Genomic DNA, 22,232 nt, shown 5'->3' with positions numbered 1-22,232 from the left:
TAACGTTCTAGAATATGAAATGTAAAAACATTCCCGCCTATGGCTTAATGTTCTTTCAAAGATGGATTTGAGGTTGTTGTTGACCAAGCAAAAGTATTGTTTCTTGATATAAACTTTTCAGCTTCCCTAAAAGAAGTTGTTGATGACCAGATTGTGAATGGTCAACTTTGAACGATGTTTTGTTCTTTTTACTTGCTTTGTCAGAACAAAATTAATGTATTTTCGTTGTTGCACTGCTTTTGGAAAATCTTCGGATGTATCATCTATGTCATCTCGTGCGAATTGCAATAATGTTGTTTGTTGTCTTGATTTCTATTTCCAAAAATGGTTTAGAGCATAAAAAATGCATGAGGTAAACATCTCATCTTGTACCCAAAAAACTGTAAATCACTTCTAAGTAAGCGAAACTTGAGAATTTATTCACTCCATCGATAATTACTCTCATCAGATCTGCAAACTAGTATTTTCCCTATTTTAAGAGCTTATTTGCTCCCTCGTATCTTGCCCCTTTTTTATTCCATAAGAGACTGGATGAATCTTATCAGATTCTTTTTATTCTTTAGGAGACTGGTTGCTTTCATAGAATTTTTTCCTTTTTTTTATTCCTTAAGAGATTGGTTGCTCCCTGCACTGTATTTAGAAATTATAGGTGTTTACATTAAACGTTTATCTACTTTTTTGAAACATTAGGATATTGCCCTTTTCTTTCATGGTTCATGCATAATACTCAAATAGGCTGCATTTCAAACTTAATATTGGAGTAGTTTAATGTGGGCGTATACCTATGATGAACAGATACAATACGTCAATTGGATACGGACATGTATCTAATATACATGTTGAAAAATGTAAAAAAATTCTTAAAAACATGATAAATATATGATTATTATTATTATGTGAATACAAATCAAATGTATTAAACATTATCAAGAAAATAAAAAATTATAAATATAAGTAAAGTATCTAAAGTATCGGACACGGATATGTGATACAAAATGAAGTATCATAGGTGTGTGCTGAGTTAAAGAATTGTGTTTCATATGTAGGTATTTGTTTCTGAGACCAAACACACACTAAACTCGAAAGAAGAAAAGTAAAACATGATATTGAAAAGAAACAGATAAAAATGCAAATTTATTCTCTGATTTTCTGAATTTGGTAGTCACCTTATCCATGAGCTTGACAAAAAGTTAAAAATAATCACTGAATATGTATAGGGTCTGTCATTCACTATAGACCAAACATTAACACGTGTTTATTAACTAAAAGTCTTACATCGCATGTTAAATGCCTTCATGGTACATGTGAATTTTTCATACTGCATCAGCAAGGACAATTTGAACATAATTGAATTCTCAAAGCATGGGAAACTGGTATTGTTGTCTAATCAGTTCTGTAACCTCTGCCTTTCAGAAAATTCCTAGAGTTTCCAAAATGTGTGATCTATTGGGTTATTGGGCTCCCTTCCTATGTGGAAAATAGGCTCAAATAATGTGGATCATTAGGTCTCACTAGGTTAAATAGAGATGAGTCAGATTAGTAGAGCACATTAGAGTTATTTGAAGAGAGGCAAAAACCAAGTGAGAGAAAAAGGAAGAGAGAAAGCTATTCCCGCATAACCCTTAATCTGCACTAGTGTTTTCGTGGCTGTGAAGTTGTTGATCGAGCTGATTTTTGGACAATAGGTTCCAGACATATGGTTCTTCATCCTAACCGTTTGGATCATCAATCGGAGGTCTAGATTGGGAGAAATCAGTCCCGCACCAACAACCCTGTTTTGGAGAATTTTCATCTTCTTTGTTCTCATTTGTAAGCTTTTGTGCTTATTTAAATTGGCTTATTGAACACATCAGATGGTATTATTATTGGATTGGAGACTCTTTTGTACCCTATTATTGATCATAGTGGATTTTTCTTTAGTGGAGACAACTCGTGGTTTTTTGCATTGAGGGGTTTTCCACGTTAAAAATTTGTTGGTGTCTCTGTGCTTTTGGATTTCATTTTTGTTCTATTTGTTTGGTGCTCCTCGCTCACAAGAAGGGGGATTGATTTTCCGCTGCATTATTACTCTTTGCCAAGTTGTTATATTTTTTTGGCCCTTTCCCCGTCATGATCCCCTCTCTCTAGATTATGTATGTCTTCCCTCCGCACATGATGCCTTTACATAGCAAAAGTTCATGACTTTGCTTAGATAGTGGCTTAAATTATCACACCTCTTCAAGAGTGAAGACGCATTCGCCAAGCCTTGGAAGCTTTTCAATTACTTGCATCAAGATTTGGAAATTTTGGATTGATGTTCCCAGCAATTCCATGTCGGATTGTCATGCAAGTGAAAAAACTTTTCCCTGTCTCTAAGTGGCCTACAGCACAGGACACAGAAATATGTATTTCATCTGGTGAAACTGTAGCATATATCTTATGTTGACTGATGTTGCCTCATTTACATTGAATTCTATAACTTCATATATATAAATAAACTATCTTGCCTCCAACAATGAAATAGAAATCTCATTGTTTGATTGCAGTTTACTATTTCCTGATGAAGAGCCAGATTGATGGGGATAAAAAGCAGGTTCCCTTGGCCTGGGCAATGGTTTCTCACCATTCAGCATAAGAACTATTAATGACATTTCTGGTCTATCCTCTGCTCTGTCTTGTACACATAGAAGCCCAATGTGAATACATCTCAATACATCAGCTTCAGCTAGAGCTACTGATTCGCCTAGTGATTCATCTATCAACTCCATTGGTTTTTCTTCACACCAAAGTCTCCATGCCTATGATCATCAAATTAAAATTGTCAATTTTGAGTTCACAGTGTGTTCTTACTTACGTTTTGTATGCTTTTCAATGCTCAAAATCATGATCAATAACGAAAAAAACGCAGAAGCTACAGATAATAGCTTCTCTTTGAAGTGGATAAAAATGAAGGAGATGGGTTTTCAAACATGCTCTGAAGACTATGCCAATATAAATGGTATGAGTGGACTAGACTTACATGTCCAAGAAGGTCATGATCATGATCGTCAGAATATTCCCTATTCTTTTTTCCACAAACTATCTCCAGTAATATAACACCAAAACTGTAGACATCAGATTTCACTGAGAAATTCCCACGGGCTGCATATTCTGGAGAAATATAACCACTGTAATACAGAAAATGAAATGGAGCTCAGAAAGGGAGAAGAGGGAAATTTTATGAAGATAAAGTAACAAATCAAGTTATTTATGCATGCATACTAAGTTCCCACTATTCTCTTTGTTTGGCCTTCAACTTCATCTCCTCCAAATGATGTAGCGAGACCAAAGTCTGATATTTTTGGATTCATGTTTTCATCTAGAAGAATATTGCTGGTCTTGAGATCTCTATGGATAATTCTTAATCTAGAATCTTCATGAAGATAGAGAAGCCCTCTGGCAATCCCACGAATAATTTGGAAGCGCTGAGCCCAATCTAGCAAACATTTTCTAGCTTCATCTGAAAAAATTTCAACTAGTTAGCATGAAGATGGTTTGGTGATCATGGCAAGATAAGACCAAGTGTTGGGACAAGATAAAATTTATGACCAAAAATAAAGTAGTTCAAGCTTTTGTTAGTCATGAATTCATATATCAAGATCCTCTCATCATCTTGAATGCAACACCCAAGAAGCTTCACAAGGTTCCGGTGCTGAAGATTAGCAATTAGCACAACTTCGTTTATGAACTCTTTCGGTCCTTGTCCTGAATTATTGCAAAGCCGCTTCACAGCTATATCTTGGCCATTTGCCAAAGTACCCTGACAATCATTTCATAAGAAAGTTATGCACAGAAGATAAATCTAATTGTAAGATATAAGTTCAATCAAACTACCTTGTAAACTGGTCCAAATCCACCTTCTCCCAATATGTTAGTAACGCAAAAGTCATTAGTTGCATTAGCTATGGTTGAAAACTTAAATATTGGAATGTCAATGTCTTCCTTCTGTGTCTTAACAGAGTGATTTTTCCAGCTAACACTTTTGTTGTTTCCTGTGAAGATAGAAGAATGTATGTATATAAATTACTTGCATTATAGGTTCTATCGGAAGAGGAAAATCTAAAGGTTACCAAACCTTAAAATTTTGTAAGAAAAAAATATTTTCAATTGTAAAATAACTATTAATTCTACCATGGTATAAGTACCTGGCTTCTCAAGCCTTTTTCTCCGAAGTATGGCCACTGCCAATAATATCATGACCACAATAAACACTGCAGAACCTGCAAGAATTCCTGCAAGCTGCTTCTTGCGTAAGCCTTTTTCATGACCTGAGAAAATAAAAGCACTGTTAGCCAACACACCAAATTTTGAGCAATTTAGGAATCCCAAAACATAAGGCATCTAAAGCACGTATTCACAATGAAAGTTGATGGCAGTTAGATGCTTCCTGATCACAATTTTGTTATGCTAAGTAGTATTATACAATGTCCTCTAATGATCATCACTTCTTATATGTTATGTTATCTACTTGCAATAAGGATGAACTGTCAGGCAACAAACATAATGTGCAGCATAGTAAGAACAGGAATTTATAGACATGTATTTCGCACAGTTAAACCAAGTTCTGCAACAAACGAATGTTCTGTTATATGTTAGATGGAAATAAAGTATTAGCACCTAGATCTGAAGCTGCCAATCTTATGAAAAGATCTTGTCCTCCGGTGGTTAGTTTTCTCACGTCCACAATGTTATTAAACCAAAGCAAGCATCCACTTCCACCATTTCTGATATCTAAATTTGCATATGCTGTGCAGGAGCAGTTTTCCAGACAGAAATTCTTACATTCCTCAAGGTTCATGCTTCTGTCAAACCATGAGGTTGATGTGTCCGGCAACTTCGTTCCCTGATACTTCTGAAAGCCATCACTGTTGCCACAATCTAAATTAACTCTCCTAACACACCCATCTGACCAGTTTTGTGCATTCCATTTTTCTTCGGATCTGGGAATGAAACCCTGAAGGCACTCACACGTTGGAGAGCTATTTACATCACAATTAGAATTCACCCCACAAACGGCATAATTATCACACTGGTCTGCGGGGCCTGAGTAGAAAAGCTGCCAACTATTTGTCAAATCAGACAAAACAAAACGTTGTATTTGACCTGTTAACGTGATCATGTACCTCGAAACAATTGACTTGTTCAGTAGTTCATATCCATAAGAGACTTCCTTCTCAGTTATAACAAAAGAGAAATTAAAGATTTTGTACAATGTTGCAGAAGGAATTCCAGATAAAATATTGCCATTCCATGAACCTGGCCTATACAACAATGCCCCTCCCTTCGTAATCACCACTTGAGGAAAACCACGAGTATCTATGTGATATGAATACACACCTCTACCAGGATCTTCTGTGTCTCTCCAAGATGTCAGAGATGTAAAACTGCCATTTCCCATGCTACTTCGAAGTCGCATCCCTGGCAACAAAGTGTCCCCAGGAAGATCAAAACTCTGCCATAGAAGATTCTCTGGGTTGCTTTCTTCTCTCACAACAAGATTTCCAGTCTCCAAAAGCTGCACAACAGGATTCTTTGCAGCTGTTGATGTATTGGAAGACCAGAATGTGGCCCCTGAACCATTCAAAATGAAAAGATTTCCCACATGAGTTACATTCAAAACTCCTGAGGAGTTTTGAACTGGAGTATCTCTATTGGCTATCCACACAACTGTTCTTGGAGAAATATCCTTGTACCATATACCAAAGTATTGACTACTTTGATCCCCAAAGTTGAAGAACCCTGCTTCAAAAGTCCCTTCTGCTGAAACTAGAGTCTCATTATCCTTCACTGATTGGCCAGGACCAATGGTTTCAAGGGTGCTCAAACCTGGTATGAAATGCAACACAAGAGACCACAAAACCATTGCCTTTAAGCTTTCCATTCATTTCTTCTTGGATTAGAGTTAACTCTAAATTTCTCCACTACTTTCCAAAATCTTCAAAGATTAGCTACATAACTGGATACTCTTTCCTCCGTTCCATGTCTATACAAAACTTTATTATATTATTATTTTAATGTATCACTGACTATTCAACTTATCTCACAGCGTTCTTCTGAGAGAAAGGCAGGTGGACTTTAATTGCAAAATATACCAACATTTTGAATTTTTCTATTATATATTATTTTTCTTTTTATATATTCAACTTCGCCCTTGAAATCACAACATATAATTTTATAAAGTTATTATCAGACGGCACTGTCACCCTTGTACTTGAGATTTATCATTACTATCCGCGTTCTGATTAACATTGTCTAAACCAAATGTTGGGTTGATTAATAATTAAATAAATTAAATAACTTTTTTTGCAGAAAACTAAAGCTTGGTGACTTAAACAATTTCATAATCTAAATATGAAAATAAACTTCTAACTTCGAAATGTAATTCATATTTTTCAGGGCAACGAATACTTCTAAGCATGCTTGTCTGCTACAAGATTGTTCTGGTATAATTTTTTGTTGAATTGGAAAAGCAAGACAATATGTTTAGAAGAAAATAAAAAATAAAAAGGATCTTTTACAGACTTATTTATTGAAGGATTAATTTTATTTTTTGAAATAGCTTTTTTTTCTATTTTTCTTAAAAATGTTTGTGAAAATATTTATAAAATCAAGCATTGTCTAAAGCTAAAGGAATGTTTGTTATTTTATGATAGTTTGACAGCTAGAAGTTATTTCAAATGCTATATTTTAACATGCACAAGTCAACAACTTCCGTATATTGTAAACTTTTTTTTTTTATATATATATATATACGTAATGAGCAATTACAGGGTATATAATATATTGCCAAAATTGAGTTATTATAACTATGTAAAGTCAAACCAAACTAATTAAATATTAAGATTATTTTATTATTAAGAAACTTAAGTGTATCATTTCTTGGATAATATTATTTTTACAGAATACACGTATTTTCTTATTCAAGCTAACTAGATAACTCATGCTTTCCGAGGATAAAATTATGTATATTTTGAAGATATAACTATGTTAAAAATAATCATTATGATGAATTATTAGATTTAATAATCAGTTTTTGTTTTTGTTTTGAAATCTAATTTTCCTTACCAAATTGTATTTTGACACAGACTGAGCTGAAATTAATCTTTGCCCAATTTTGGAAACACACGTTTAGATCCAATTTGAAAATAAAGATAAAAATTGAAGATCTATAAATTCACAGCTTTTATTTTTCTTTTAAATATTATCTTTTGAGGTATTTTCTTCAATCTCATCATTATTATTACCATCACTAATAACACCATTATTCTCATTATTACTTTAATCCAACTACGTAGCACCAAAAATTATTACCATCACTATTATAAATATTGTATTTTTAAATATTTTAAAAGAAACGTAAAAAATAGAAAATTATATAACAGAAAAATATTTTTTCTGCTAACTAAAAATCTAACATCTTTTATTTTCTAAATCATTGAGAAAATATTTCATTATATTTTTTATGGAAATGTCCTTCAAATTTCGTATACTTCATATAAGTAAGAGGTAGAGTATAGTTTAAAACTTCTAGAGTGGCAACTTGCAAATAAAATTAATTGACTTTATTCGCAATTACTATTAATCATGTTGGAAAGAAAGAGACTTCGAAGACTATTATTTTGTCTTCAATAAATACTATATATGTAGTATATTGATTTAACGTTGTTTTAATCTTTAAAATTTAAAATGAAAATGATTTTAGTTCAGAAATTTAAAAAGTTTATTTTAATAAATTAAATTTTCAAAATAGAATTTTAACTTCTTAAATTTCTATTTTTAACTTATAATTAATTTAAATGATCAGCTTAGTCCATCAAATTTGAAGAATTAAAAAAGTTTAAAAAATATAAAGAACCAAAATTAAATGTGTTTTGAATGTCAACAGAATAAAAAATAATAAACCGTTGAGTATTTATTTGATGTCCCAAGGGACTCCATTATTGAATATTGAATTAGAAGAAATTGACCAGCTTTCAACGCCCAACCAACCCCTCATTAATTTGAAAGTTAAGTGTCTGCAAATTTTATATTCTAACTTCAAATTAAAAATAAAATTAAAGAAGTGGAAATGTTTGAGACCCAATTAATAATTTTTATAAATTTTCATCGTGAAAGAGAAAAACTAAATTATGTGTTATTAAACTTTCGTCAAAGTACATAAAACAAAAGAAAATATATGTCTAGACTAGAAAAGTGTAAATAGTTAAGATAAATTGGAGTGGATGGCTATTCTGTTGCTAAAGCTTCCATCGAAGATAATTTAGTAATTAATATGTTAATTAAACGTAATTTTTTTTAATACATATTACTTTAAATCATTTTCTAATACATATTTTATTTTTGAAAATACTTTATTAAATTCATATTAGGAGTTTAACATATTAGTTTATATTTTTTGGGTAAAGACTACAAGTATAGTTTCTTAAAGATATTCATACAATTATGTTTTCGTGTTTTTTTCAATTATAGAAAATTAGAAATCACCCCGAAAACGGGGTTAGAATAAATTTCCTAACGAGAGTTTGCTGAAGAGAAAATATACTGAGTTGTAATATTTATGATACAGTGAATTCTTCCCTACATACATATTTTTTTGTTCCTTTATTTATCTTCTCCTCTCTAATACTTAAGTTTGTTGTCGATTCTGTTTGTGTGATAAAAGCTCTGCAATAAATGTTTGAGTTAATTCTTTCAATAATATTTTATAGAATATAAATGTCAATAGTTTTTAAAAAGTTTATTAAGTCAAATGATTTTTACTTTTGTGAGAGTGTCTTAAGTTAGTCTCAGCTTTTAAAAAAAATCAATTATACATTAACATTTTATTAATTTATTTAAAAAAAAAATTACTAATGGAATTATGCCACATGTTAATATATGTTTTTTTTTGTCAAATGTTATTATTTTTATTTTAATTTAGTTATATATATATATATATATATATTTATTAAATTTAATTCCAATTTTTTTAAAATAGAATAATATTGTCTCTCTAGATAAAATTTATTATTTGTATAAATATTATACTGATATTTTTATTAAAAATACTATTTAAACATATTACACTATTATATATTATTAATTCAATTTTTGTTAACTTATGTTTCTTTTATAAGATTAAATCTAATTAAATATAAATATTTTTACAAAAAAAATAAGAATTTAAAATTAATATATTATTAATTCATGTTTTTTTATAAGAATAAATTAATTAATATCATTTTTATATCAATAATAAATGTGGTGTTATTGACCAAATTTATTATTTGTATAAATGTTATACTAAAATTTATATTAAAATTTAGTAGTTAAAATCATTATTAATAAAACATGGGTTAATAATATTCAATAATGTAATATGTTAAAAAAACATTTTTAATAAAATATCAATATAACATTTATACTTATAATAAATTTTGTGAAGATGAATAGTATTGCTCCATTTTGAAAAAAATTGAGATTAAATTAAATTAAAGAAACATATAATAACCAAATTGAAATCAAACACTAAAACTTTTTAAAAAAGGAGAGCAATTTGACAATTTTCATCAAAGTGGAAACATGTGAATAATTAAGCCTTTTTAAAATCTATCTCTTCCTAGTGCACTTATATAAATATTACCAATAAAGAACAATAGTCTATGCAATCACATTCAAAACTTAAGACATTAATAATACTGAAAACTGTACAAACAGTCAACACATGGTGATCAGTTAAATTAATTTAGGTTTACTATCTTGCCTCTAAACTGATGGACATATCATTTGAGCTGAATTCACACTTGGTGGATGAAGAAAAATCTTCATGGTGTGGATAAAATGCAGGCTGCTTGGGCTTGGGCAATGGGCTCTCACCATTCAGCATCAGAACCACACTTGACATGTTGGGCCTATCCTCTGGTCTTTCTTGCACGCACAAGAGCCCCACATGAACAATTTTCAACACTTCACTTTCAATGACTGAATCACCTAGTGATTCATCAACCAGCTCCAAAGGCCTCCCTTCACTCCACAATCTCCAAGCCTGAACAAAAATTAAATACAACCTTTGAGGTTAAGTATATAGAAATTAAACTCTTGTTAGAATAGTAATAAATTTATGCTTACATGCCCTATAAGGTTAAGTTGGTTCAGTGGATCAAGAAATTTTGTGTTCTTCCTCCCACTAACAATCTCTAGCACAATAACACCAAAGCTGAAGACATCTGATTTCACTGAAAAATATCCATACACTGCATATTCAGGAGGCATGTAACCACTGCAAGACAAAGTAGAACAGATTCAGATAAAAGAAAAAGTATACAACATTCATGGTATCTAGTTCAACTATCAAAGCATAAACAAGCTTACTGAGTTCCTACAACCCTTTTTGTATTGGCTTTAGTGTGATCACCAACAAGCATTCTTGCTAGTCCAAAGTCTGATATCTTTGGATTCATATTATTATCAAGAAGAATATTGCTTGCTTTGATATCTCTGTGAATGATCCTTAGTCTAGAATCATGATGAAGATATAGAAGACCTTTAGCTATGCCACTTATAATTTGGAAGCGTTTGCTCCAATCCAATAATTTCTTTCTTGTGTTATCTGCATGTCGTTGCCTAATTTAAGTTAAAATGATTTTGGCAGAAATGAGAGTACAAAAAAATCTGAGTAAAAGCCTCAAACCAAAAATGTAAAGATCCAAGCTCCTGTTAGGCATGAATTCATAGATTAAGATTCTCTCCTCCTCTTGAACACAACATCCTAGAATCTTTACAAGATTCCGGTGCTGAAGATTGGCAATCAACACCACTTCATTTCTGAATTCATCTAATCCTTGTCCAGAATTTTTGGAAAGTCTCTTAACAGCTATTTCTTGTCCATTTGCCAGAACACCCTGATAATTAAATGTGGACAAATATTCAAAATATATTAAGTGTAACATTGGTGGGATATTCTGATGTTACCTTGTAAACTGGTCCAAATCCACCTTCTCCCAATATGTTATTGACAGAGAAATTACGAGTGGCATTATCAATGGTTGATAAATCAAGGGTTGGTAAGTCAATGTCTTTCTTCCCATGTTTTATAGTGTGAGGCATCTGGTCCACTGTATTTGTCTTTCCTGATATGGCAGCAGCAAATTGTAAGCAAATGACAGCCTATTATTGTTTTATGGTTGAAATATACTTTGGTCTCTTATTTTAGTTTTTACTTTTTTGCATTTTGGTCTCTTAAAATGTGTTAGTCCAAATTGGTTTTTATATCAGTTCACCATACTAACATGGTCAACTTGATAGTATGGCAAAGTGTGAAAGATGACACATCAAGAAATTTAGTGCAATAAGACAAAGGGAAAAACAAATTTAGTTTGACAAAAACACTTCCAAGACTAAAGTGGCACTTTTTAAACTTAAAGACCTTGAAACTAAATAAATGAGATGAAGGACCAAACTGTAGGTTAGCCCTGTTTTACTTTGGTGGTTGCCAATTCGTGTAGTGAACATTACATAAAAACTCACCTAATCTAAAAGTTTACCTTGTTTCTCAAGTTTTCTCCGTATGTATAGAACTGATCCTAATGTTATGACTATAATGAACGCAACGAGTACTGCCAAAACCACCACAAGCTTCTTGTTAATGTGCCTTTTATGCCAAGTGTTCTCTGTTAGAACAAAAGGAATATTAGAAAACACATTAAGCAGTAAAGGTAAGAACATTAAATGCAATGGTCGCACAAACCTGAGTGTCATGCATTATTTTTCTGTTTCAATTGAAAACTTACTAGTACCTATATCTGAAGCAGCCATTCGTATGTAAATCTCTTGTCCTTGGGAGAGATGTTTTCCCATATCCACAATGTTACCAAACCAAAGAAGGCAGCCACTCCCACCACCTCTGACATCTAAGTTTGTGTATGCTGTGCAAGAGCAGTTTTGCAAGCACACCCTCTCACATTCATCAAGACTCATTCTTGCGTCATACCAGGAGGAAGATGTGTCTGGCAATCTCATTCCCTCGTACTTAACAAAACCATCTTCATTGTCACAACTCAGACTCATTCTCCGAACACACCCACCAGACCAATCCAATGATCTCCACTTTTCTGTGAACTTAGGGATAAAACCATCCAAGCATTCACATATGGGGTAGCTATTTACATTGCAAACAGAATTTACACCACACAAGCCATAGTTTTCACACTGTTCCCTGGGGCCAGAGGCAAAAAGCTCCCAACTCTTTGTTCTCTCTGACCATGTGAAACGTTGATCGCTACCTGCTTGGTTGATCACAAACCTTGTAACAACAGAACGTTCCAAGAGTTCATACTCATAATACACTTCCTCCTTGGTTAACACAAAATAGTAATTGAAGAAATTGGGCAACAGTTTCCAAGGAACTCCTGAGAATTGATAACCATTCCACGAACCTGCTCTGTACAACCAAGTCCCTCCCTTTGTAGTCACTCTCTGAGGAAAACCATGAGGATCAATATACAATGAAAATTCCCCCACAGCAGGATCTTCCGTGTTCCTCCATGATGTCAGAGAACTAAGTGCACCTGTCACAAAACTGCTTCTGAGTTTCATTCCAGGAAGTAAAGTGTCACCAGGATAATCAAAGCTTTGCCACAAAATCTTTTCTGGGGCATTACTACCACCATCTTTCACAACAAGGTTGCCAGAGTCCAAGAGCTCCACAGTTGGCTTCTGAACAGTGGTTGATGCATTGGATGACCAAACATTTGCACCAGTGCCATCAAGTACAGCAAGATTCCCCCAATCACTGACTTTCAAAACCCCAGTGGAGTTATCCAATGGGGTGTTTCTGTTGGCCACCCATACAAATGTTCTAGGTGATATATTCTTGTAACATATGCAAAAGTAATATCTCTGAGAACTTCCAATGCTAAAGAATCCTGCTTCAAAGGTTCCAGATGCTGAAACCAGGGTTTCATTACTATGCAAGGGCTTATTTGGAGTGATACTGCTCAGTGCAGTGATGTTGGGTATGAAGGAAGAAAGTAAGAGAGAGCACCACACTATCACCTCATAGAAATCCATATAATTTATTCTATAACTTACGTATTGTATATGCAACTACTTATTCAACTTATATTGGACTAGAGCTTGCTAAAGCGTAAATTTTGAAAGAAGATTGTGACTTCAACTCCACATATGAACGCGAGAGTCTTCATCCACATTAGAAAATAAGAAAAAGTATCTTTATTTTTAGTGGTTGGAGCGACCTGCACTAAAAATTTGACTTTTGATCATCCTCTGGTTTCTGGTGTGGATGTAACACTCTTTAACTGCTCCAACTCAACTGGGGTCATTGAACAATTTCGTCAAGCAAAAGAATTAGACTTATCGAAAGTGTGGCATGGTTTGAGATGCTTTTTTTGCAGAAACATGTTTGACACTTCAAAACGCTTTCCCAATATTCATAACAAATTAAGAATTTTCTGGGACCTAGAAGAAATCGTTGGTGGTAATAACGTACCACTATGTAATAAAATAATGTCTCAGCTCTAAAGAATGATATCTCAGTAATTGCATACTCAGGGTCCAACTCATGATTGTTATATAATTATATAATACTAGTATTTGAAATGAAATAAATACCTTTATATGGTGAAGTGTTGAGGTATAAGCCAGTAATAGATATCCACCACATGCATACCTAGAAGCATAAAAGAGATTACAGTTAAATTTTGCAAGCATGACAACAACATTCAAGCACAAACTCAAAGCATTAGTTAATCATATAATTCAAAATATCTGGGTTCTAAATCTCCATTTCGGATAGTCTTTCAGGTGAAGCCATAACAGAATTCTTTGTCAGGAAATCCATTTAACAGGCTAATTACAAAACTTGGCCCTTTACATAACTATCTATTTTATTACAAACATCGGATACCTAAAGCCACTTGATAAAGACTGACTGTAGTTTTATATGCCATATTGCCTCCAACCATGTAATGGATATTTCATAAATATGGTCTTTTATTGTTTCAAAAGATTTCGTCTCAGATGAACCTAATTAAGTCGAAAGGTATTAAAATTAGATCATAGAGTGATTAAGTTGCAACATGTTGAATAGACATCATCTTAACGTTAGTGACACAAAAGGAATAAAGCAAAGGAAAATGAATGATGAAAATTGAGAAATTTTTTAGGTTACTATTGAAATATGTCTTTTACCAATTACTTGTCGTTATTTTTTCCATTTTGTATTATTCAAATTCTTAAAGATAAGTTACTTATTGAATTTAAGGATGATCATGGATTGGATTTTTCAATATCCAATCTAGATTCAATAAAAAAATGACTAGAGTTATAATCTAAATTTAGTTAATTTAGTTAAAATGAATCTGAAATAAAATCTAGATCCATTTCAATTACATTAACTAAATTTGAATTTTTTTTTTTCAATTCAATTTAATTGGATTAAAACTAGATTTAATCTACTTTCTCAATTAGATCAAATTGAATGAGATTGATCTAATATATTAAGTTTATTAGATATGGGTTGGGGCGATTCAGCTCGACCCTTCGTCTTAGGCTAATTTAGTCTGAATTTTTTACCAAGGCCGATTCGATTCGACCTTAGATCTTGATCGATTCAGTTTGACTTTCGGTTCAGACTGACTCAACTAACATTTGATCAGGGCCCAGTCAACCCACCTTCACCCAGGATTGACTCAATTAACCTTCGCACGGGGCAATTCAATTAACTTTTGGTTGGGGCCAACTTGAAAAATGATATCTCAACTTATTCACTTTATTATCTGTACGCGTTAGTATATACTTGTCAATTTTGTAACAATGATCCAATCTAAATCTAATCCAAATCCAATTAAAGGATTGAGATTTGGATTAAAAATCCAATCCAATTAAATGCGGTTGGATTTAAAATTAAAAAATATGAATTTAAATTTGGGATAAATCAATTTAAATTGATTTAAAACAATATGGATTTGGATTATTTTGGAAGGAGTCTCAAAGTTTGAATTATTTATTTACCCTTAATTGAATTATTATATCAATAAAAAAATGAAAAATATTGTTTTAAAATTTAAGAGTAATTTTTCTCATATATATTGTTTTTTTTGGAATAGTGAATTTTAGGAGAAAGAGAAGTGAAAGTAAAGCTTTTAGACAAGGAAAAGATTATGAGAAATTATTCTAAATTGATATTATTGTTATTATTATTTATGTTATTATTTATTTTATTTATTATGATTATTATTTAATCATAAAAAAATATATTTTATTATTTTTAATACGTTTAATTATTTCAACTATTCTTGTTTTTGTTCGAAGTTGCGTGAGTTCTTTAAATTTTTTTGTCTCAATTCATTCCGTCATTTTAAAAAATTGAAGCAATCATGTTTTTTTCGTTAGTGCATTACTAACACGTTAAAGAGGGTACCACATGTCAATTCATGATTTTTTTTTTTTAATATTTTTGCAAATACTTTTATTTTATTTTATTTTTTATGTATTTTTCAAAAAAATAAAAATTTGTCACATGGCAAACAAACATTGTGCCACATGGCAATGACAATGTGATGTGGCAGTAACAATGTCATGTGTCACTATCATGTTATGTATTATTGCACTAGTCTCAATTTGGTCTTTATATTTTCGTTTTTTCTTAATTTACTCCTAATTTTTTTTAAATTAAACAATTTCAACCCTTTCCAAAATAAAACGAATTTTAATTTGTGTATAAATGTTAGACAAATATTTTTATTAAATGTTTCGACCGGATCCGGGGGGACCCTGTTAAAACACACAAGTTTGTCGAAGTCGGGGCGGACGATCACGAACGGTAAAGGCTTGCAGACGAACGATGAAGCTGCTATGGACCGGGCGGACGCTTTCTCATCAGCTGAAGCAGATCGAGCGGCTCTGGCACCGGGGGCTCTAGAAGCTGACGAAAACTGGACGGTCGCTGCTGAATCCCACGAACTGAAGAAGGACAGGCCATGCGTGTGGCAGACGGTACAGTTACAGATTGACGCTGCTCCCCGCTCCAGGTTGTAGACCGGGCGGGTTTCTCCTTATGCACTCCCGGTGGTCGTCCTCATACTCCAAGCCGGGCGGTCGGGTACCTGTCAAAGGCACTCCGACGCTCAAGTCAGTAATATGATAGAGCGGTCTGTGATGCATGTATATATTGCATCGTAAGGAATTCGTCCAGAACTCATACCTGGAACCTTTATTTATACTGATTGTAATGGGTTTTTACCTTTCGTGGGCCTGAAAACGGCTCAATCATACCTTAATCTTCATTAAGGGCTTTAACGAGTCATTAGTATTTAATCGCGTAGTCGACATAGTGAATGACGGTGGTGACGACCGGTCAGCAGGGCGACCGGCCGAGGATGCCAACCTGGGAGGGACGGTCAAAATGGCCGGCCAGCAGGGTAACCGGCCAATGATGTCAACCTGGGAGGGACGGTCGAAACGGCCGGCCAGTAGGGTAACCGGCCAATGATGTCAACCTGGGAGGGACGGTCGTGACGGCCGGTCAGCAGGGTGATCGGTCACGATGGACACTCGGTCGGTCGGCCTGGATGGACGACCTTGGTGGGCCGCTCGTTCTTGATGGTCGACCTGGATGGACGACCTTGGAGGACTGTTCGGTCTATGTCGGCTCGGACAACGTTAGTTTGGACGCTCGGTCATGATTGTGACCTGGGTGGGCGGCATTGGTTTACCCGCTCGCTCGGTCTATGTGTCAGGAGGACCGGTCAGTACATAAGCCCCCTAAGCCCGAGCATAATTTTATTATGCGAAGGGGTTTTGTTGATGGCTTTCACGAACAGGGACGAGATCCCTGGTTTGCTCTCTTTTCTAAGTCCTTTCTGCTCGTTGGTGGGTGGGCGGAAGACAAACAGTCATGCTTGTTGAGGCTATTCGAGGCTGAGAATTTAGACTGAGGTTAAGGCCCTTGGACGTGGCCGATCTGGTGGACGTCCGGTTTATGAATGGTCGACCTTGGAGGATCGCTTGGTCCTTGTGTAGTCGGACAGCGTTAATTTGGACGCTCGGTCTGATGGCCGACCTGGATGGACGTTCGGTCTTTGTGTCAGGAGGACCGGTCGATACATAGGCCCCCTAAGCCCGAGCATAATTTTATTATGCGAAGGGGTTTTGTCCATGGCCTACCTGGAAACACGGGTTCTCTGTTAGGAGCCTCTATAGGACCGTTCAGGGCTGGGCGGTTTAGTACCTTGGATAACGAACGGTTGAGGCCTGCAGAGGCTCTGCTGATACTGAACAGCTAAGGCCTTAGTAGGCCATGTTGGAACCGAACGGTTAGGGCCCCGGGAGGCCGGGCGGTAGAGGCCGCGGAGGCCAAGAGATTGAGGCCAGGAGGCCGATCGGTTGTGCACCTTTGGGATGACCCGGTTGGGTTGACACTTTTCCCGCATGTACTTAGACTTGTTGTCATGCCGTCCGGCCAAGTTGACAGTGGTTCTCGGTGGAATTCTTTGTTTACCGTCCGGCCAAGTTGACAGGTTCTCGGTGGAACTCTCCGTTCATCAACTTGGACTTTTGGCGCGGACGGCAGTGGTTCTCGGTGGAACTCTTTGTTTACCATCCGGCCAAGTTGACGGAGGCTCTCGGTGGAACTCTCCGTTCATCAACTTGGACTTTTGGCGCGGACGGCAGTGATTCTTGGTGGAACTCTTTGTTTACCGTCCGGCAGAGTTGACGGAGGCTCTTGGTGGAACTCTCCGTTCATCAACTTGGACTTTTGGCGCGGACGGTAGTGGTTCTCGGTGGAACTCTTTGTTTACCGTCCGACCAAGTTGACGGAGGCTCTCGGTGGAACTCTCCGTTCATCAACTTGGACTTTTGTTGAGGCCTTGGAGGCCAGTAGGCCGGTCGGTTGATGTCGGACGACCGAGAGTTGAATGCCAAATCTAGCTAAGGTTGAGGCCGGACGGTCGAGACTTGAGGCTTGATAACCGACAGTTGAGGCCAAATGGCCGAGAGCTTGTTGAGGCCGGACGGCCGGGACTTGAGGCCAGATGGCCGGATGCTGGATGCCAAATTTGGCTAAGTACCTACAGCCGAATGGCCGGATGATAGAGGTCGAACACGTACCTTGGAGGCCGAATGGCCGGACGATTGATGTCGGACGTCCGAGAGTTGAATGCCAAATCTGGCTAAGGTTGAGGCCGAACGGGTTCTTGTAAGACCGAATGCTCGAATGCCTGCGAGGCCCAACGACCGAATCGAATGTATGAGAGGCAGAATGACCGACTGCATGTGGGGCCGAATGGCCGAATTCGAACGGTTGAACCTGTGAGGCCGAACGACCAAATATTTGGTTAGTATGGCCGAACGGCAAATGCCTCTGGAGGCTGAGTCCCTAAGGCCAGAATTGGCCGACAAGTTGAAGCCTTTGGAGGCCGAATTGTGGGCTGAATATCTGCGAAGCCTGAAAATTCGATGCCAAATTTGGCTAGGTGCCTACAAGACTAGATTATGGAATTACCTAAGACCGGGGCATGACCGAGCGGCAGAATCCGAATAACCAATCATAAGCTTGGGCCTAACGACCGAACGTACTAGGCCGAGGAGGTCGAGCGGGTAAGGCCCTTATAGGCCGAATGCGTGGGGCCTCTCTTCACCGCAATGTATTGGCCGAGCGCGCCGAGTCGAATTGTTGCTTCCGAACGGCCAATCACAAGCTTGGGCCGAACGTACAAGTCTGAACGATCGTACGATGAATGGAAGTGCGCATGAGTCCCATCGGAAAAACGATCGAGACCGATTTGTTGTGTTGTGAAGGTCGGGCGTTAGAGAACGAACGGTCGCAGAATACCATGGAGGCCGAATTGCCGGACGCTTCATGTCAGACGACCGAATAACTTGGGACGAACGGCCAAGAGGTTGAGGCCGGATGGCCGAGTGCTTCAGGCTGAACGACCGGGGGTTGAGGTCGAACAACCGGGAGTTCAGGCCGGATGACCAGATGCTGGAGGCCAAATGGCTAAGTACCTAAGCCCGAATGGCCGATTGGTAGAGGTCAAACACGTACCTTGGAGGCCAAATGGTCAGGTGGTTGATGTCGGACGACCGAGCAACTTTGGACGAACGACCAAGAGGTCGAGGCCGGACGACCGAGAGCTGAGGCCGGATGACCAGATGCTCGGAGGCCAAATGGCTAAGTACCTAAGGCCGAATGGCCGATTGGTAGAAGTAGAACACGTACTTTGGAGGCCAAATGGCCGGATGGTTGATGTTGGACGGCCGAGCAACTTTGGACGAACGACCAAGAGGTCGAGGCCGGACGGCCGAGAGTTGAGGCCGGATGACCAGATGCTTGGAGGCCAAATGGCTAAGTACCTAAGGCCGAATGGCCGATTGGTAGAGGTCGAACACGTACCTTGGAGGCCAAATGGCCAGATGGTTGATGTCGGACGGCCGAGCAACTTTGGACGAACGACCAAGAGGTCGCGGCCGGACGGCCGAGACCTGAGGCCGGATGACCAGATCCTTGGAGGCCAAATGGCTAAGTACCTAAGGCCGAATGGCCGATTGATAGAGGTCGAACACGTACCTTGGAGGCCAAATGGCCGAATGATTGATGTCGGACGGCCGAGCAACTTTGGACGAACGACCAAGAGGTCGAGGCCGGACGGCCGAGAGCTGAGGCCGGATGACCAGATGCTTGGAGGCCAAATGGTTAAGTACCTAAGGTCGAATGGCCGATTGGTAGAGGTCGAACACGTACCTTGGAGGCCAAATGGCCGGATGGTTGATGTCGGACGGCCGAGCAACTTTGGACGAACGACCAAGAGGTCGAGTCCGGACGGTCGGGGAAACGAGGCCGCGAAGCCGAAGGGAAACGAGGCCGCGAAGCCGAACGGTCTTGACCGAACAGTTGAGGATGCGCGGCCGAACGATGGAGACTGAGTTGTTGGGTTGATGAAGCCGAGTGCAAAAGGCTGAACGGTGGAAGTTGATGTTCTTTCGAGGTTCCCCTCATTGGTTCCTTGTGTTTACAATGGGGAATACCCACTCGGCCCCACGGTGGGCGCCAAATGTTTCGACCGGATCAAGGGGGACCCTGTTAAAACACACAAGTTTGTCGAAGTCCGGGCGGACGATCACGAACGGTAAAGGCTTGCGGACGAACGATGAAGCTGCTATGGACCGGGCGGATGCTTTCTCATCAGTTGAAGCAGATCGAGCGGCTCTGGCGCCGGGGGCTCTAGAAGCTGACGAAAATCGGTAGGTCATTGCTGAATCCCACGAACTGAAGAAGGTCGGGCCATGCGTGTGGCGGACGGTACAGTTACAGATTGACGCTTCTCCCCGCTCCAGGTTGTAGACCGGGCGGGTTTCTTCGTATGCACTCCCGGTGGTCGTCCTCCTACTCCAAGCCGGGCGGTCGGGTACCTATCAAAGGCACTCCGACGCTCAAGTCAGTAATATGATAGAGCGGTTTGTGATGCATGTATATATTGCATCGTAAGGAATTCGTCCAGAACTCATACCTGGAACCTTTATTTATACTGATTGTAATGGGCTTTTACCTTTCGTGGGCCTGAAAACGGCCCAATCATACCTTAATCTTCATTAAGGGCTTTAACGAGTCATTAGTATTTAATCGCGTAGTCGACATAGTGAATGACGGTGGTGACGGCCGGTCAGCAGGGCGACCGGCCGAGGATGCCAACCTGGGAGGGATGGTCGAAACGGCCGGCCAGCAGGGTAACCGGCCAATGATGTCAACCTGGGAGGGACGGTCGAAACGGCCGGCCAGTAGGGTAACCCGCCAATGATGTCAACCTAGGAGAGACGGTCGTGACGGCCGGTCAGCAGGGTGATCGGTCACGATGGACACTCGGTCGGTCGGCCTGGATGGACGACCTTGGTGGGCCGCTTGTTCTTGATGGTCGACCTGGATGGACGACCTTGGAGGACCGTTCGGTCTATGTCAGCTCGGACAACGTTAGTTTGGACGCTCGGTCATGATTGTGACCTGGGTGGGCGACATTGGTATACCCGCTCGTTCGGTCTATGTGTCAGGAGGACCGGTCGGTACATTAAATATTTCTAAAAAGATTAAGTTTATTTATATTTTACATTGAGTTAATTATATAAATGTTAATTATGTTTTTTACATGCACCTATAAGAGTTAAGAAAAATGAGTGGGAAAACTAAGAATTGAAATAAAATTTGGGAGAGTGTGGAAGAGCATGGAAGAATAAGAAGGAGTACCACTAACAACCTTTAACTAGGTTTTCACGAAATTTTCTCCAATTTTTTATTTTAAAAAATAAAATTATACGCCATTAACTTGTTTTTAAATATATGAGTTTAAAAAAGTGTAACGTGACATATTGGTGTGAATTTTTCAAATGACGCATGGCTCAACGAACAAGCTAATGACGCGCCACGTTAAAGTTTTTTAAACTCTTATAGGTGTATTTAAAAACAAGTTAATAACATACAATTTTATTTTTTTTAAATAAAAAATTGGAGAAAATTTCGTAAAATCCCTAATTAAAGGTTGTGAATGGTACTTCTTCTTATTCTTTCATGCTCTTCCACACTTTTTCCGATTTTATTTCAATTCTTGCTTTCACCACTCGTTTTTATAATTAACATTTATATAATTAACTCAATATAAAATATAAATAAACTTGTTAAAAATATTTAATGAAAATATTAATTTTAATAAAAAAATTATAATATCATTAATATGCAAATTAAATTTTGTTTTAATTTAGAAATGGACGAAATTGTTTAATATAAAAAAAATTAAGACTGTATTAAGACAATAAAAATATAGGAATCAAATTGAGACTAGTGCAATAACACATGACATGATAAAGACATGGGACACATATCACACTACCGTTGCCACGTGACACAATATTATATTGACACGTGGCAAATTTTTTTTAAAATGTATAAAAATAATTAAAAAATATTTAAAACAATAGTTTGACATGTGACATCTCCTTTAACGATGTTAATACTTTATTAACAAAAAAAAAGACCTGATTGCATTAATTTTTCAAAAATAAAAACACTGAAACAAAAAATTTGAGAGGCTAATATGTGACTTGAATCCAAAAACGACCACTGTAATGATTAAACATTTTTATTATGTCATATTATTTTACTATAAAAATATAATAAAATTAATTATATCAAAATAATATATATATATATATATATATATATATAT

The 22,232-nt window shown here is 37.0% G+C and overlaps 2 protein-coding genes across 3 annotated transcripts; both read right to left on the bottom strand.

Moving 5' to 3' along the window:
• Window positions 1–2,346: 2,346 nt before the first annotated feature.
• On the bottom strand, window positions 2,347–6,052 carry LOC148196657 (G-type lectin S-receptor-like serine/threonine-protein kinase At4g27290). The gene is made up of 7 exons (XM_088093049.1): window positions 4,636–6,052; window positions 4,164–4,286; window positions 3,853–4,010; window positions 3,568–3,778; window positions 3,241–3,478; window positions 2,999–3,146; window positions 2,347–2,777 (listed from the first exon to the last, which is right to left on the bottom strand). Exons 1-7 carry the CDS (start codon window positions 5,897–5,899, stop codon window positions 2,478–2,480), a joined length of 2,442 nt encoding a protein of 813 aa, XP_087949175.1. The 5' UTR covers window positions 5,900–6,052; the 3' UTR covers window positions 2,347–2,477.
• A 3,500-nt stretch (window positions 6,053–9,552) lies between these two features.
• On the bottom strand, window positions 9,553–13,289 carry LOC148196656 (G-type lectin S-receptor-like serine/threonine-protein kinase At4g27290). 2 transcript variants are annotated; one of them, XM_088093047.1, is made up of 7 exons: window positions 11,787–13,289; window positions 11,541–11,666; window positions 10,969–11,126; window positions 10,688–10,898; window positions 10,369–10,606; window positions 10,126–10,276; window positions 9,553–10,042 (listed from the first exon to the last, which is right to left on the bottom strand). In XM_088093047.1, the coding sequence occupies exons 1-7, from the start codon at window positions 13,063–13,065 to the stop codon at window positions 9,752–9,754; spliced, it is 2,454 nt and encodes an 817-aa protein (XP_087949173.1). In that variant the 5' UTR covers window positions 13,066–13,289; the 3' UTR covers window positions 9,553–9,751. The 2 variants fall into 2 exon arrangements, with proteins under 2 accessions (XP_087949173.1, XP_087949174.1); XM_088093048.1 differs by having other exon boundaries at window positions 11,793–13,287.
• Between the last annotated feature and the right edge of the window lie 8,943 nt (window positions 13,290–22,232).

This window comes from Vigna umbellata, chromosome 6 (assembly GCF_029865625.1).
Source record: "Vigna umbellata cultivar VRB3 chromosome 6, Vumbellata_1.0, whole genome shotgun sequence".
Taxonomy (NCBI): domain Eukaryota; kingdom Viridiplantae; phylum Streptophyta; class Magnoliopsida; order Fabales; family Fabaceae; genus Vigna; species Vigna umbellata.
This window is presented reverse-complemented; position numbering and strand designations above follow the sequence as displayed.